The 18369-nt window shown below is 43.4% G+C and overlaps 1 protein-coding gene across 8 annotated transcripts in view; it reads left to right on the top strand.

Annotated features, from left to right (window-relative positions):
• LOC121670061 (cell migration inducing hyaluronidase 1) overlaps nucleotides 1-18369 on the top strand; it is a 105005-nt gene that overhangs the window by 59346 nt on the left and 27290 nt on the right. For all 8 annotated transcript variants that reach the window (XM_042039809.1, XM_042039815.1, XM_042039808.1 and 5 more), the window contains 8 exons: nucleotides 9-245; nucleotides 627-806; nucleotides 4820-4890; nucleotides 5645-5740; nucleotides 6372-6493; nucleotides 8661-8802; nucleotides 9626-9817; nucleotides 17625-17800. In XM_042039809.1, coding sequence (XP_041895743.1) covers nucleotides 9-245; nucleotides 627-806; nucleotides 4820-4890; nucleotides 5645-5740; nucleotides 6372-6493; nucleotides 8661-8802; nucleotides 9626-9817; nucleotides 17625-17800 — 1216 coding nt within the window. The remainder of the gene's footprint in view (nucleotides 1-8; nucleotides 246-626; nucleotides 807-4819; nucleotides 4891-5644; nucleotides 5741-6371; nucleotides 6494-8660; nucleotides 8803-9625; nucleotides 9818-17624; nucleotides 17801-18369) is intronic.

Here is an 18369-nt window from a genome sequence, read left to right as displayed (position 1 = left end):
TGCTTTAGAGCGGATGACGGCAGCCAGCCAAACCCTTACTTTGGACAGAAGTATCTTGGAGTGAGTAAAGGTGGCACCCTTGAGATCCACGGAAAGAAAAAGCTGTCCTGGACTTTCTTAAACAAGACTCTTCATCCTGGTGGCATGGAAGAAGGTGGATATTACTTTGAAAGGAGCTGGGGCCACCGAGGTGTCATTGTCCATGTTATTGACCCAAAGACGGGGGCAGTTGTCCATTCAGATCGGTGAGTGACCTTTTGAGTGTCTAGAGGTGAGGATCTTTGGAGGAACAGGTTGGGGACAGCATCTCAGCAAGCTCAAACCCACACCTTTTAGCATCTTGTTCAAATGGGTGCTCCTGCATGTCTGTACAATTCTTCCTAGACCAGCAATCTCCAACACCACAGAGTGAGCAGCGTTACTACCTTGCAGTCTGTCAGCTAGAGTTGAATCAATTTGGCTTAACACAACACCCTAACACACCTTGCTAGAGAAGTGCTGTTGCAACAGGGTGATATTACTGTGAACAGCACAAAAGAGTACTTTCTTTATAGTGCTTGCTTTTCAGTTCATAAAGTTGTGGTGATCACTGCAGTAAATGTTTATGGGTGTTTTTATCATTTCAGGTTTGATACCTACAGAGCAAAAGAGGAAAGTATCCGCCTGGCTCAGTATTTGGGCACAGTTGCAAATGGCATGATCCTGTCAGTTGCAGTGAACGATGAAGGATCCAGAAACTTGGATGACTTGGCCAGGAAAGCAATGACCAGACTGGGCAGCAAGCATTTCCTCCACCTTGGGTTTAGGTATGTGCCAGTCCTGCCAGTTCTCCCAGCACAGAGGCTTTATTATGTTCCTGAGATGTCCAAATAGTTCCACTCTTTCAAAGTCACAAAGTTCTTTCACATGGGAAAAAAAAAATTTAAAAAAGAGGGAAACTTCTCAATGTGGAGTTTTAGCAGTTAATTAGATAGTTTCAGATGCACTCAGAGTCTATATTGGGTATTTTTATTAGCAGATTGAGGAATAGCATATGATTCACATTAAAAAAAAGATATTTTTCCAAGATATTGTTCCCACAGGTTGCTTATTCCAACTTATTTTCAAGCCATCCCCCCAAGATTTAAGAAGCATATTTATACACACAAAGAGGATTAGATGGGCTGAGCATTAAGGAGGGTACAATAATTGCTGTGTAGCCCTGGCTGCATCCATACAGACACACATCCAGCACATTCCTCAGCCTGTCCAGTACAGGTCTGGGGACTTGCGCAGCACAGAAATTTAGCAAACATGGATTTATGGTGTGGACTGTAAATACTTCTGTGGCCAAAACAGTGTCTGTGTTGGCACACACACTGTTGAGAACACTTGCTATTTACCCAACTGTAACCATTATATTTTTTGTGTTTATCTGAATTTATGTAGGCTTTTTTTTCTTATTTTGTAGGCTTTTTTTTTATGAGGCACTAAGAGGGTGTCTGCAGAACACACACACAATCTGCCTTACAGGGAGAAGTGATTCAATACAGCAGTCTGTGGAAAGAGACATGTGTCAGCTGGGCACACACAGATGGAGCAAGATCTGGGGTAGCTGATGAAGAGGCTGTGTCAAATGTTACAGGGACTCCTGTGCACCAGACAACACATTGCAAAGAATCAACAAGGGGGCAAGGAATGGTCTCCAAAACCAGGGTATCTCCATCAGTGCAATTCTTGCTCTCAAATCTAGACCTCATATTACAGCCCAGTGGCCTGCTGAGGTTTTCTTTTTTTTTCAAATGATGGCATTAGGGAAACAGAACATGATTTTTGAACATTATACTTTTTTTCCCCAGTTGTGCAACAAGAAGGAATTGATGGGTTTCGCATATGTTTATAAAAGTAAATGGCACTTGATTTTTTTAGGCTCCTGTGGTGTTTTAATGCAAGCTTCTCATCACTTTGCCATCAATGTTTATAATGGAAATACCACAGAAATTCATCCATGGAAGTGTGACTTTCAGAGTTGCTATTGTTTGCAGCCAGAAAGCTAATCCTTGCCATGCTGTTATCTGAAATACCACAAAATTGAATTCCATGAATTACAGAGACACGGATAAATAATGAGGTAGTAATTGGCCAACACTGTCTTCCACCAGCATACTGGTGTGTGGAAAAATATCTGGTGCATTATTTAAAATAACGTACTTTTAGGAGTGTTTTCAGAGTTTAAGTTCATCTGCTCTCAAAAACCACCTTGTCTGGATGGCAGCTGGGACCAGACTTAGAAAGGCAGTTTGATGGCACAGTGGAGCACAGGCAGCTTTAGGTGTATCCAAGCTTTTCCTCTTAAGCAAATTGAACTTCCACTTCGGTGTAACAAGACTTAGACCTAGTGGTTTATGTTTCAGACACAGCTATAACTATGAGAAAGGATGTATGCACTTGACAGGTGCTTTTTGAAATTTCTTTGGAGTATCTTAGAAAAAAATGTTCAGAATGAGAAAATTACACACATTTTACCCTCTGTGGCCAAGGCAGGCTCTGGCTGAGGAGAGCAGATGGATTTTTCTTTCTAACACGCCTGTCACCACTCACAGCCCAGCACTGGGGTTTTCTGGCTGGTCCTGCTGAATCCTGGCTGTCAAACCTTCTCAGCTCCTGATGATGGCTGGGGCTGGCCATGGCCATCCCTGAGAGGATAAGAGTGTAAGCTCCAGGCTTAGGAAATTTTTATTTCACATTTTGTGAGGTGCCACTTGAGTCAGGCTATTCAGTCGTAGATTGTGTTGGTTTCTGGCTGGGGTGCTGGCAGGGGTTATATGGGCAGGGAACTCCTGTCCATCTCCAGGTGCTCCATATTCAGCCAGATTGTAAAGTTGTGCAACTCCCCCTTGCTGTAACAGCACCAATGAGCAGTGCTGATTTATTCAGCAATGTTTCTGTGCTCCTGGAATTTCTTTTAATTGCCTATTTGCTGAGTCCAGAACATTAGGAATGAAAGGAAAATCTTGCATTCCTCCTCTATTGTTTTCCTTTTGAAAAGTGTGTTTACTCTTTCAGTGTGAGCCGTTTCTTTTTTTCCCTTTTACTAATAAATGAAGAGAAAGCCTTTTTGCACTTGATGACTTAGTTGTTCTCTTTGGAATTCCACACAAATACCTCCGGTTTGGCTCTGGACTTACTGGTCACATAATTTCATATAGCCCAAACAGATTGCATGTGCCCTTATGTGTCAGGGTTCAACTACTTTAAAACTATTTTTAGTGGTAAAATAGCTGGGAGAAACAAGTATTTTAACACATGAAATGGGGCCAAACATTGAGTTGCAGAAGTGAATAACTCCTTATTCTTTAAATCAGTTTTTAATTATTTTTGAGGTATCATAATTCTTTGTCATTTGTTTCGAATTGGTTTACCAAAATAATAATTATAATAATAATAACAACAATAATAATAATAACAATAATAATAATAAATCTATCTAGACTGCTGAGTGACAAAGTGTCCTTCCTGCTCCCATCCCCCCTCTCTCCCTGGATGGAGATCACAGCCCTTCAGTGCCTTTGGCAATTGGCACGCAGGCAAATTTTCCAGCAGGAGCATCTGGCTCGCTGGCAGGCTCCTGAGGCAGTGGTGCTGGCAGCTTCCCCTGTGCCTGGCCAGTGCTGGGGCTGAGGACACACTGCTGGGACAGTGTCCCCTGGAGCAGCCGTGTCCTGTGGGGCCATGGCACGGCGTGGGCTGCACCAGTGCTCACCCAGAGCCTGCCCTGCTGCCCCCAGAGCAGCAAATCCCAGCAAACCCCAGCCCACAGCAGCTGTGATTTGGGTGTGTTTTAGTGGCTGTCAATGTCTGTATGTGTTTCCTTCTGGAGTCCCAGAGTGGTTTGGAACTTTGCTTACACCAATGTAAGGTGACCTGCAATACTCTTGATGCAATTGAAATGACCAGGTATTTATAACTATATAGAGACATGATCTAAACTCTGTGAGTGTTTGGTAATTCAGGACAGCCTCCCTACCACCCTGAAAGCATATTTTTTATTCTCTTGGTCATTAAGGGCAGATATGGCTGAACTACTTCTACTTTGAAGATAAAAATCCCCCCTGATCCCTACTAATCACCTGATCACCTCCAAGGCTGGGAGGTACTTTAGTCCCTGTCTCCACTGATTTCTCATCCATGTGGTCGTTCTCCAGCGTGGCTGATAGCTATTAAACCTACTTGATCAATAGCCATCAGATGGTAATGAACTGGCTTCTGACATGGGACCAGTTTTGAATAGATAATTCAGAGCCATAAACCTTTACCCTTGTTCAATGTTCAAAAGAAGGAAACTAGATATGAAGAGACTATCTAAGCATTTTTTATTGTCATTTCCTAGCCAGTCTATTAGAAATTCTCATGGGTCATTCCAAAAACTATTGTCATATACAAGGTTTCAGCAGGAGCGAAATTTATTTAAGCAGAAGTGGTTTCTTTTCATATTCTTCAGTGTATACACACAAGATTTATTTTCAGGCTCCCCAAGGAGTTGCCAGTGTCTCTTGGGTTTGTCATACACAAGTTTCTTTAAACACTCATTTTAAAAAGAAATACACTTGTTACAGGCATGTTTTAAGTGGGGATTTGTCTTCAAACTTCCTTCTCTTCTGATATATTTACTGAAGAAATAAAGAGTGTTAAGATAATTTTAATTTTAACTAAGCTGCCTGTGACATTAATCAGACTGTTTTGAATGTGGTGCCTCTGAGAAATTTAAGAACATTGGGCTATAAGAAATATGCCTCTCGTACTTGACATAACGTGATCATCTCTCATTTTCATTTTCCAGGCACCCATGGAGTTTTATTACCATTAAAGGAAATCCCTCCTCTTCTGTTGAGGACCACATAGAATATCAAGGTATTTAATGCACAAAATGCTGTCTTGACTTGATCTCTGAAAGGTACTGGACTTATAGCTGAGATTAATTTGGCCATTGGAGTTTTTACTTCCCACTGCATTGCATCGAAGCTATGAGCAATTTATGGTTTGACACATTTGATTGAATTGCTCTCTCTATGTATTGCTTCTTCCCACTAATGCCTCTGAAGTAGCTGAGTGGGGGATAGCTTAGGTTATCCAAACCTTTAGGTAAAAGGTGAGATCCTGCACCAGTGTAAATCCCTGTAACTTCACTGAGCTCAGACACTGCCTCTCTTGAGACACAAATCTGTGGAACAGACCCAGTTCACACCAGCTGAAAATTTAATCAGTGTATCCTGAATTAGTAGCCTCAAATCCTCCTGTGAAACCATTTTCTTGCAAGCTGAACACTTTAGAGTCTCCATCTTCCAATGACATGAACAACATGGCTTGCTAAGACATTAAATAAAAATAGCAATATATGACAAAAAATTGTGGGCTTTATCCTCTCTGATCTTTGAAGATTTTTCTTCCTGATCATCCATGCAGTTACAAAAGTGTCTGAAGCCTCATTGCAAGATCAGTAAATTTTTGTGGAAGTTGTGCTGGGCTAATTTTGAATAATACAGTCAAAATATGCAAATAAGCTCACAGACCATTACATTTTCAGTTCTTACTCTTATCAATTGCATTCAATGATCTTGCCAGTTGATTTCAATGACTTTACCAAAGTTTGGGCTTTTTTTAACAGGTCACAAAGGGTCAGCTGTGGCCAAAGTATTCAAACTATTCAAAGCTGAGAATGGAGAACATTTTAACGTCTCTTCAACGAGCGAGTGGGTTCAAGGTAAGAGGTCTGTGGGCTATGGCACTTGGTGGTAGACAGCTGGCAAATAGGGTGAATCATCCCTTTTACTGCAATCCTTTCCATTTGGGAAGAGTGGACTTGCTAGCTGCTAATTATGTTGTCACTAACCCAATTAATGAACGTTCACAGATTCTTTCCCCAGTTGTCTCCAGGACCCTCTGAATAACTGGGATCCTTTTTCCTTTTTCATACCACTGGGTATGAAATTCCATCTCCTGCGGTCTCAGAGCTCACACACAACCTCTTACTTCTTTTCCCTGCACAGTCATCATGTCCATGTTTCAGACAACGCACAGTAACTGGTGCAACTTCATCTGAGGATCAGAGAAGGCAGCTAAGGCGGCCACAGATCCAAAATCCCTGTCTATTAATAATGCTTACAGTGCACATGCCAATTATGTAGCTTTTAATAACTCTGCTCTCCCTTGGCTGGTTGCACTTCACAGCATCATTAAAAGTGGCTGACAGACTGGCAGGAAGAGGCAGGAATCAGATCATCAGTGAAGGAACTTGTGAATGATATCTGAGATCATATTATGCTTCATGCATTTTTGCTGCACTCATTAAGCTTGACTTTCAAATGACTATTCTTGTTTGCACTTGTCTCCAGATGTAGAATGGACAGAGTGGTTTGAGAAGCCTGACAAAGCGAGATCTAAGGACATGGAGAAGCTGTCTGACTTCAAAGCTGCTCATCCTGATAAAATCTGCAGGCAGCCCATTGACATCCAGGTAGGCAGGTTTACCACTCACCTTAGAGGGGCAAGTCTTCTTTGGACTGACACTGAACCCCCCAAATAATTGTGCTTGTCAGTAATTTTTGTTTCTAAATAAAATACACCAATTATTCTACCACTCTAATACATAACCAACAAGATCCCGTGTACAGCTTCGTGTTGTTCTGAGACAAATTTGATAGAATTGAGCTCCTTTCAGTAAATTCTGGCTCCTGGCATGAAAAGGTGTACAGATGGGGTCATTGGACAGCACAGATGCTATCATGAAATATGTGGTTCCCTGCTGGAAGATTAAAAGGAGCAAGCACATGAAAATTTCAAAGGTTTTAAATGGTCCTGGAATGGACCCTACCTAAAAAATTAATCACAAAATGTAATGAGATAGTACAACTACCAGCTGTAGCAGGTTGTCAAAAATACTGGTGAGCTTTCAGCCATTTCTTGGAGTCAACTGTTTTATTTCTGTGAAAGAATTCTGAATTCTTGAATTCTATTTGGAGCTAAGCATTATATTTATGCCATCAGGCCAGCATGCTGAGGAGCAGTCAGATACCTTTTCACTGCAAAAACCTTTTCAGGACAAAAAGTCCCCAGCAAGAAACAAGGGTATTTTTTTTTTTTGTATACGTTCACCGTATATATGTCTACCCGGGAAAAATACTACAGCAGAAGCATTGCCTAGAAAAAGACTATAAAATCCTTCACATTTGTGTGAGGCTGAGCCTAAGGTTCCTGCATGCTCTGAGCCAGTGGAGTTGTTCTTATTCACAAGAATGTGGCTATTGAAGTAAACGGGAATGCCGACAGTATGAGTGAAAGTTTCCAGGGCTAGATGTTATAAAGAATCTCTCTTGAACAGAAAGGAAAAAACTGCCCTATAATTTTCTTCCAGGTCTTACCAAATCCACATTCATTTCTGCTTCCATATACGTGTATTAGAAGTGACAACTGTGTTCAAAACAGGGGTCAGATGTTTGTTATGATACATCCCCTTCTAGAATGCGTGTTAAAAGAGAAAGAAGAAAGATATTCTTCTGTCCTAGAAACAAGGCTTTTTTTCCTCTTCTGCAAAATAAGTTACTTTTGGGTCTTTTTTCCCATGTATATTAAAAGCAAGACATTTTTCAGTTTATCCTGCAGATCTTAGGGCAAATCCTCAGGTAGTGTAATCTGGTGCTGCTCACTGCTTTCATAAAGCTACACTGATTTATAGCAGCTGGCCTGCCCCAGCTCTGGTACATGGGAGAAAATTGAAGATCTGATGATAATAACAGAAGCACAGCACAGCCAGGGGCACATTCCTCCAGCTGACAGTGCTAATCCCACACACGGCAGCGGGATGGATGCATTAATAAGGGAAGTCTGCACGAGTGAATCAGGATCAGACCCCTCATTGAAAGATGGTTTTTCTCCTGGTGCCTTGCCAAAATGCCCACGGTATTTGGATTGCCCAATGCCATGCACCACATTTTTGTGAAAGGGTCGAGAGAAATGCAAGCTATAGAGACAGAATGTGAAATTTGACATGACCCTGAGATGTTGCCCCAGCAGGGACACCAGAGAGGTTACATATCTCACTGCTTCTTGGCATGATACAGCCTTTTTTTCTCAAGGCAGCTCTACAGGCTGGTACTTGCCTGTGAGAAAAGGCCATTTCTTGTTTCTTTTGGAACAGACAGCAGTGTTGCAGCAGCCTCGGGGGTTTTTTTGAGAGACTTATCCATGTAATGGAGAAATAAAACCCCCACCCCCTTCCTTCTGCAAGGTTCAGACAGAGCCTAGCCACAAGCAATGGAATGAGTACAGTGCAGAAGCCATGAGTTCATCTGGGTGCAAGCATCCGTGTTCAGTGTTTCCATCTGCCCTCAAACCAGTGGCAAGAGAAAATCTAGGGCACCGAGGCAGATGTCTGTGAAGCTCACAAACTCCTCCCAAAACAGCCCACAGTAGAGACACAGGAGAAAGGCTTGCACCTAAGCAGTAGCTGCGTGTGAGCACCAGCTGGGAATGCCGGCTGGAGAGCACAGTCACGGGGGTTCATCATGCAGAGGTTGTGCCATCACCCAAAACAAAGCAAAGGCCTCTTCTGATGGCACAGACGTTTTGGTGAAAGCCCTTCACCTCACAGCAACACCTGTGTTGTATTTCCACCCTCATTCCAGGCAATGACGCTGGATGGAGTGAATTTAACCACGGAGGTTTTCTACAAGAGTGGCCACGATTACCAATTTCTGTGCCACGGCAAGGACCAGACAGGCGAGGGCTGCCGCAACTACAGAGTGAGGTTCCTGTGTGGCAAATCTGGTATGTGCCCCATCTTTGAAAGCCAGAACAGAGAGCAGCAGAAATCCTCCCATGACTGGCTCTTTCTTGGTGTCAGAACAACTTCAGTAATTTCTCCAAGCTAAAGCTTTGGCTGGGCTATGGATGCAAACTCAGATAGAACGGCTGAAGATTGATCTCAGGAAAAATTCCTGAGCACTAGCAGAAGAAGCAGGGTGGTTTTTCAAACACCCAGTAAGGCTGTGGGAAATATTTGGCAAGTTCTTTCCTGTAAATTCCTTGTCTTCTGCAAAAACATTTTGGAATGACATAGGATTAGTCAATCAGAACGTGTGACGGCAACAGGGTTTGAAACTAATACTTCATTTTGCAGTTGTTAATTCCAACACCTCTGCCCCTAACCTGCTCATTAGACAGGTCATTAAGATTTTTGGTGCTGGCAGGAAAAGAAGGGTGGAAGACTGTTGTTTTGCTGGAAAAAACAGTCATTAAATTAAAGACCACTAGGCTGCTGTAAACAACAGCATCCAGCGTCCACAAGGGCTGCTGCTAAGTGGGTGTGGTGAGAATGAGCCACTAAGAGCTACGTTTAAATTTATCCTGGGGCTAGTGGAAAATCCACCTGCCTGCAGCTAAAGGAAAACACTTTCCTGTTTTCTTGCTTGCCAAGCCGAAGCCAGTAAAAAACATGTTGGGAAGAGTTAACTTTTTTTTCTTTTTAGCATGAGAAAATCGTAATTTTTGGTGGCTCTCCAAGGCGGGGGTGGGGGGAAGAAAAGAGAAGGAGCAAGCTTTTTCTGATAAGATTGACTGAATTCTCCACCCTTGCATTTTGGCTTTTCAGTGAAACCAAAGCTCACAGTAACCATTGACACCAATGTGAACAGCACGATCCTGAATCTGGTGGATGATGTGAGCTCATGGAAGCCTGGAGACAGGCTGGTGGTGGCGAGCACTGACTACTCCATGTACCAGGCAGAGGAGTTCCAAGTGCTGCCATGCAGAACCTGCAGACCCACCCAGGTCAAGGTAGCAGGTGAGGTGCTACATCTTATCACTCCAGCGTTGCAGTTCACAAATTCTGTCAATTTGCACTGAGGTGATTCCAAAAATAATTGAAAAATGTTGAAAGACTCCTGAATTTGATGGCTGGTTGTTAGATGCTTTGGGGATACAGAACTTTTGTGTTTGAAAACCATCTAGCTTGATTTTGGTTCCTTCCTGCCTTCCCTTTTCATACCTGACTCCATTTTTGTCCCCAAGCATGCTATTGAGTGGGTGTATTTACTTGAGAGGAACAGATGCAGGTTATGCATTTGAAATTTTCAAAACCACTACCTAGAAAGCAGATGAGCACAGCTGATGTGAAGAGCGAGCTGGGGCAGGAGCAGACTGTGAGAGACTGTAAAGCTGTGAAGTAATGTCCAGCTGGCTGCTTTCCTCAGTTTTAGTTAACAAGAACTGTAATCTTACATTTTAGAAATACTGTTTTTTACTACTGAAGCTACTGTTTCCCGTTTACTGTGTCTCCAGAGGGCATTGCTTAGAGGTGATGTTAACCAAACATTTCTAGTGGCCAGTGAGCTGTCCTGAGCCTCCGCACTGGGGAGATGGAGTGGCAGGGTGTTGCCACAGTGAGTTTGAGAAGGAGGAATGAGAGCCTTTGCAGAGCCCCAGCATTTTTCTCTTGTGGGCGACCAGCTCAAATGCAAAACAAATTGCTTTTGATTAATAGATTTTGTAGTCCAATGATTGTAGAGTGGCCCCTGGACACCGAGTCCAATTAAGTAGCATAACGGTGATGAAGCACAGACTATTACCAGCATGAGCATAAAACTGAAATCCAGAGTGGGAGATTTAATCTTCCCTTGAGTCTGTGAGGTCGTCTTTCCCTTCTAGAACCTTGTTTTGGCACACTGATAAGCAGAGCATGGAAATAGCACATGAACTGCCCCTTATCTGAATAGATGAGGATTTTTTTGTTTCTGTAATTTACAAAAGCAAACATTGTTTTACAGTGTAGAAGTCTGTAGAAGCTGAAGCTGTATTTCAGTGGCAGCATCTGCCTGGTGGTAAATCATGCATGTGACATTATCTTTGCTTCCACCCTGGCTGTTGCTCTAGGCAGAGGTTTTGTCTGTATTTACAGTAAGTTCTTTCTGAGAAACCATGAGGGCACTTGGAACCTCCAATGCACCAGGGAGTTCTCTCGGTTCTCTGAAATGAGCCACTTCAACATTATCTCTGATGCAACTTTTTCTGGAAGGTACCAATATACTTCCTTTGGCAGCTGCCTCCCCACAGAGCTGCAGCCATTCATTGTTGGAGGTGTGCATCAGGCCAAAAAAAATGTTTTTCACAGTTTGAACGTGTCATAGTCTTATGACTTCAAATGTCTAGTGCTTTCAAAGAAGACACATTTCCAAGCTGAATATTTTTCTTGAGCAACTTTTGAGCTGTTGGACTCAGACTGGTATGATACAAGTCACATCCTGAAGATGGTCTTGGAAGACTTCCAATAAAAATAAAGATGGAGTAGGAATTTGGGCTTCCCATAATCGAATGGATCTGTGGAATTCATGTAGTTGCATTCACTTTCTGCAACAATGACAGCTAGGTTAGTTTAAGGAAACAAATAATGGGTTAAAAGCAATAAAAAAATTCATGTGAATTTCAAGTAAAGAAGCAGTGGAAACACTTGTTAAAGTAATTGTGCTCCTGGTCTCCGATTGCTGTTTAGGAGAATTAGGACATTCCTTTTATTACCACAAATGACATGAACACCAGGGCCAAAGTGTCTCCTTTCTTATATCCAGGCAACTCTATTGACGTCAATGGGATTTCACTGATTATATAAATCAAGGCAAACTTTAGTCCAGTAATAAAAATCACATCCAACTTTCTTGTAACAAAACCACATTTGCACTAGAAAATAAAATAATCTGCCTGAATCTAAGTTCAGTCTAGATGAAATGAAACCTGGGCAAGGCTGAGATGTCCCCAGTCTTTAGGAGCCAGGAGGTCCCTGAGCTGCTCTGTGCCTGGCCATGGCGTAACTTCATCCACTGCCCTGTGCCATGACGTGTAATTAGCCAGAATAAGGATCATTAATGGCCCCGGGTCTTAGCACAGGTGAGCAGCCCTGGCACAGCCTGGCCTTGTGTGCCTGGGCCAGGCTTGTAATTGGGTGCAGAAGAACATTCATCATAAATGTCTGCCTGCCTTTTGCTATGGAGATAGGTGAGATTGCTTTGCTCCTTCTGAGAAAAGCCTTCCACACACACATTTATATACAGGGTCTCAGAGGGATGTCATTTGTAATAAGTGAAAAGGCTTAATTTTCCTAAGAGGTTTAGTTTAGCAGCTGGGAACTCCAAAAGTTTGCCCTTTGAAAGACAAATGATAAAACCATTCCTACCCATGATGCTTTATTTCCCTTTTAATCTTTATTTTTTTTCCTTTCTATTTATTTTTAAAAAGAAACCTAAATGTCAGATCTGAACTACTTAAGAGTCTCTTTGTTATAAAAAAGGCAGAAAACCTCTGCTTTGTGGACAGCCAGTTTGGCGTGGCAGCAACTTGGCATACCAAGGTTTAATATAATTTATGCTCTCATAGTTTAATAGTATTTTAATAGACATGGTTTAGCATATTGTGCCAAATAAGTCAAACTCATTAGTTAGCTCATGTCCTATTTATATTTGATACTTCCTGCTGAAACTCATACTTTCTTTACTTGCTAGAAATGGGTTGATTAGAGCTTTTCAAAAGAACTTAATGAAGTTAATACTCAATTGCCATCAGGTTTTAGGAGGATTTAGTTATTTAACTATGGAATGGACATCTGCAAATCTCAGTGTAGAAAGTGAGGGAGGACACAGGCTCTGATCTTTTGCACTCCTTTACTGCACTAATGTAAAAACTGTGGCTCCCATGGGTAAGTGTGGTTTGCATGAGGACCCAGATCTGCAGGTCCTGCTCCAGTCAAATGGTCACTCACTTAAATGGAACTTTTCCCCCCACTTGCTTTCTTTGTTTAGCTCTTTTTCTTGCTTGTCATTTTTGTGCCTAGATTATTTTCACTGTGGGAACAGATTAAAACCGTTTGATCTTCCAACTTCACAAGGTTTAGGGAGGGACGACAGTGCAGGGCAAAGGGAGGGAGGAGGGAGGGAGGAAGGAAGGAAGGAAGGGTTGTGTTGTTATGATAGAACTGGATAGTAGGAAAGATCAAGTGTTTTGTCTAGTTCCCCTGGGAAACAAGTCTTATCTGCATCTTGGTTGCTCTGTATGAAGTTTCTACTGATGCTGATAAGTTTCACCATGGAACAGAAATGATGAAATGCTCTTTGTGCTCCTATATGCTCTTGATAAAGGATGAAAAGCTATTCGTGCCTGCCATAATTGCTCCAATTATCCCACATACTGGTGAATCTATGATTACAAGCACACATCTCTTAAATCCTGCTTATTGGGTTGCGAATATTAGAAGAGATAAGGAGTTTACTGTGACCTTGTTCATGCAGAGAACTTTGAATTAAAAGTATAAATACGTAGTTGACTCACAAATTCACAGCCTGTGTTAGCATTCATGTGGTGCTGTAAGGATGGGAGAATTTACTCCACTATCAAAATGAAGATATTTTTAGAGGTTTAGGGTGTTCTGTTTAGAAGCTGGCATCATTTTGGCTGGAACTTGCCAGAAGTTCTTTTTTTAAGGTAACCCTGGTGCTTGAGGGCAGGGCAGGAGAACTTGTGAAATGGCCCTTTCTAGCAATCTTTCAGAGCTCCTTCTACCTTTGGGCATTGCCTGGGAGCTGAGCTGACAGAATCATACTCAGGTTTACACAGAAGTTCGTAAGGGTAGAGTTTGTGCCTGATTGCTGTATGTCTATTTGCCAGAAACTTAATTTTCCATGTAAAAGTGGATTATTTGTTGATTAAGACATCAGGTTGTGCTGTGTGACTCAAGGAGCTGGCCAGCTCACCCAGCCCACGCTGTGTTACAGGCCTGTGGCTTAGGGATGCAACAGCAAAGCCCATCAAGATAATTCAGAATAATGAGGACTTGAAAGATGCCAGTGTGAACATTTGTTTGTTATTAAATGTAAGTGATAGGGGCATTACCACCAGTGATGACAAGTGCTTGGCAAAAATGATAAATCTGTCAGATCTGGGCTGGCATCTGCGATGAGTTGCACTGACTTTAAAGAAGATGCCCTGAAGGATTCCCTGTCACTGGGTCATGTGGGCTGAACAGACAAATTGTGTTTAGCATTTCACTTAAAAACTTGATTAGGAAAGATCAGAAGACCATGAGACACTGGGTCTTATCCCTAGAGAGCCCAAAGGAGAAGAAAGACCCTTTAGAGAAAAAAAATATTTCAGGAGAATCTCAGCTTCACTTTATCTTCACCAAACCCAGACCTTCCAGTGCCTGTTTCACTTCTCAAAGGGAGATTTAGGAGTTTGGGCCATTTAGAGCCAAGGGATTTAGGAATGCATGAGTGTACCTGGGAGGGTTTTCCAAGAGATCTGTCTAAGTCACCAGAGCTGAGCACATCTGCAGCAGCTTAAATAGTTTTAAAATCCCACCCTTCCCAGGTTTGATAAGGCCCAAGACCCAGGTTTTATGGCTGGGTTCACAAGTGGCAGATTTTCCTGGAGCTTTGTACCATTTGGAGAAACTCTGCTTTGAATTGCTTTGTTGACATAAGCATGCCCTTGACTAGTGGATCATCTGTGTTTATTTTAATGCATACTTCCTTTTAATAATTACCTTGTCCTTACCAACAACAAGTGACTTCAATACTCACTGTCTTGAGTAATAAGCAAGGAAATATGCTCATATTTTGCTGAATCAAGGCTTCCACCAGGCGAGCCCACATATTAAGGAAGTTTTCCCTGTGAATTTACTCTGTGCTGACTGGAGGCACTGGTGTGACACACACAGCAGCAAAGCCCAGGAGCTTTTCCTAGTCCATCTGTCTGCTGTGGGGAGACGTGGTCCGCGTCACTGCGAGGCTGTGCTTGGTTTAGATTATAACATGGCACAAGCCTGGCTTACTGGCAGGGCAGTCTCTATCCATAAGGGATGCAGCAAACCCAAGCCCAAAGGAGGAGAAGGTGAATCAGTGGCCCCAGGGCTTGTTAGTGGTTGGGAAATCACAGCCACTGGCTTTGATGCTGAAGCAGCAACAAATTCCTCCCACTTTCAAAGCACAGCCTTTTTAGTATCAAACCACTTCAGTGCCCATTTGCAAACCCCTGGCTGGGGTTCGCCCATGGTCAGAGCTCAGGGTCTCAGATATCCTGGCTGCTCTCTGGGAAGGTTCCATGTGCCAGCAGTGAGCAGCAGCCAAACTTGAAACTTTCAGAGTGAGACCCTCCCATCCTTGTGTGAACTCCCTGAACTTGCCACAGAGCAGACTCTTGTGGGTTTTCTTCATGCCCACCACTAAACATGCCCCAGGCATCTCCCTGGCAGTGCCACGTGTCTGTAAATGCCCCTCTCAGTGCTCCTGGTCCCATGGGAAGTGCTGGTGTTGGAGTGCTGGTGTCCAACAGTCATTTACAGCACACGAGGGCTCCCGTGCCAGGCTCTGTCTCCCACAAGCTTCTTTCAGCCTCGTTGCTTGCAGGGAGCTTGAATTTCTGTCTGCCTTGAGAAGTGGTTTGTTTTTCAAAACTCTATTAAAGGAGCTATTATTCAAAATCCGCTTTTACTTTGGAAGGGGATTGCTTTCCGTCTCTCCTTTTATCTCCAAACATGTCAAATCAGCAAAAGCATAGAGTGAAAAACATGCACCCAAGAAGTTATATTTAGAAACTGGTTAGTCCATATTTAACATTCCTGTCAGTGTTTCGCCTGTTTTGCATGTCTGGACTGGTGTTAAATTAAATTAAATACATGCAAGCATGACATTTATTATTCTAGAGCTCAGCACAGGAATAACAAAACTGCCTATCTAATTTCACCACCACAAATCCTGGAGATGTGGCTTCAAATAGGATGTTCTTGTGATTATCTGAAATTCTTCCTGCATTTCAGTAAATCAAGGAGAGGTCAGCTCTGGGGAAAACTGAAAAATAACAGCTTAAAAACAGTTCCATAAGGAGAAGCTGTGCTCCTTTACAGACTCACTCAAGGCTCCAGCACGGAGTATCCTGATGTGGAGCCGTGCCACTGCAGTGGCTTTTTTCATGCATGTGAATAAGGGAAGCAAAGCTGCTGGTTTTTGGATGGATTGGGTCTGGTTTTGGCCACACACCTGATGAGGCTCACTGGCTGCAGGCCAACAACATGGGCATGGATAAGCCCAGGACTTTGTAGGGAGACAATAGCAAAAGTGGGTGAGGGGCAAATCTAGGGTCCCTTGCAGCCCCTCATTTCTGAGATGAGCATGCAGCTCTTTGGCAATCACCACTCCCTTAGTTAACAGAGAGTGTTTTTCACAAGATCAGATTATTTTGAAGGCAGAGGTGCCAAGGCAGAAGGCACATGCTGTGGCGTGAACCCTGTCCCACAACACATCAGTCTCAGAGCAAGGCGGAGCACTCACCCTTCCCAAATCCCAGTGTTACCCCCAAACTGCACTGCTTCTAGCTTCAGAAGGGGGAGTGAATGGTGTTTGCTTACCTTTTTTGTACACTCAAAGCATCATGTTTTGGTGAAAAATAATATTGTTTCAGTGTTCAAAATCCTCCCCTTGACTTGGCACCTCTGCTTAAGCATAAAGTGCTTTGCAGCAATAGCCAGGCTTCAGGCTTGCCATTTGTTTCTACTTAAGGATTTGAATGATTCCATGGAAATTAAATACATGCAAGTGTAGCATTCCTTAAAGTTCAGTGTTTACTTAAAGAGTTTATTACTTATTTTTACTGGAATAATACAGAATGGAGTCAGTAAGATGAACCTTTTCCCTACTGACTTTTCTCTGCAAAAACCTGCGGAAGGAAAGAGGTAATAGGAATACGTTTGAATGAAATTACAACAAAGAGATGGTTTGCTTTCTAGAGATCCCCACTGCCTGGATTTCCCCCTTTTCTGGTCAGGCCAGGGAAAGTTTTCTGTGCTTTTAACCCCTCCATGGAGGAGGGTGTGTGTGGAAGATGTTATGAGTTAACTTGGCTTGGCAAAGGGAGGTGTGGCATGGGGTAGATGGAAGATCCCAGTGACTCCGACTGCACCACGGCAGGAGGAAGCCTTGGGAGCAAATTGGAGATGTGAGGGTAGATCTAAAAGGAAGAGGTTTGAGAGGACAGGGAGTGGGAGGTTTTACAGCCCACTTGGTGAGGGGCTGTGACTGTCCCAAGCCACAATTCCTGCGAGGCTTTCTGCCCACTCTGCTCCTTGCTCGCATCAACAGCCACGGTGTTAGCAGGATCTGACTGCTGTTCACCTGGGGGTAGTGCTGTAGGGTCTGGGCAGCTCACAGTGTCTTACTACAGGAAATGCTGTGCTAACCTTGGTGATTAGGCTTCTCAGTAGCTGCATCATCAGGTTTTTTTTGCATCGGATGTTCATACACAGCCATTTGTAATCCAAAGTACGCAGTTCCTTTCCAAGGTAGGAAATGTGTTTTGTCTAACAGACTGTTGGTTTAACTCCCTGGTTAAATGAAGCAACCTAAGACCGAAAATCCCACTTCCTTTGTTGCAAATATCTCACCAAGACCTTGGGCGTCACCTGTGCTCCGGCCTTCCGTCCTCTGAGGTGTCAGCCAACAGTTTGTGCTGACTTGGTTTCTCCTTTCATTACCACACCAACCCCACCACGGGAAGCCCACGGGAGACCAGCAGCACTGGCAGGGTAATCCTGAAAGTGGATCTTGTTCCTTTAGGGAAAGCCACGTACCTGCACATGGGCGAGGTGGTCGACGGCGTCGACATGCGGGCGGAAGTGGGGCTGCTGAGCCGCAACATCGTTGTGATGGGCGAGATGGAGCAGCAGTGCTACGAGTACAGCAGCAAGCTGTGCTCCTTCTTTGATTTCGACACCTTTGGGGGACACATCAAGGTAAGGCCAAAGCCCTTTGCTTGCCCCTTCCTCCTTCCAGCCACACCTTCACATACCGAGGAAGCCAAGACGCAGGGAGGGAAAAATTCCTCATCAGCCATTGAGCAAACAACCTCTCCCCACAGAACAGCAGACCCATGCCCCTGCTGCTGCCTGTCCTTCGGCTTTGAAGTGCTTGTCATGCCCCTGCAGACATTGCTCAGCCAATAAGGCTGGTGATCAACACACCTGAGACACAGTCTCCACATCCCAGTCCCAGTTTTCCCTAGATTTTGGTGGTGCTTCGCCCAGGAAGTTTGATTTGAACCCAGCTGGCTGAAACTCGTGGAAAACAATAAATATAAATTGCTCTCCTTCTAAAATTAAGTTAAATGTATCTATGGCAGCAGTGGAGAAATCAAAGAGCGACTCTGGTCTCCTCAGCCACCATGCCCCTCTCTCCCTCACCCTGCAGCCACACACTCCCCTCCACACAGTAAATCTTTCCAGCAGATACAGTGCAACCCTTCCTCTGCCTGTGTTCCCTCTCCTTGCCCTCGACAGACTTTTGTGTTTCTTCACTGATGTTC

The sequence above is a fragment of the Corvus kubaryi genome, unplaced genomic scaffold, assembly GCF_017639235.1.
Source record: "Corvus kubaryi isolate FWS band 111438036 unplaced genomic scaffold, C.kubaryi_AGA036_p1.0 37394, whole genome shotgun sequence".
NCBI classification, from domain to species: domain Eukaryota; kingdom Metazoa; phylum Chordata; class Aves; order Passeriformes; family Corvidae; genus Corvus; species Corvus kubaryi.
This window is presented reverse-complemented; position numbering and strand designations above follow the sequence as displayed.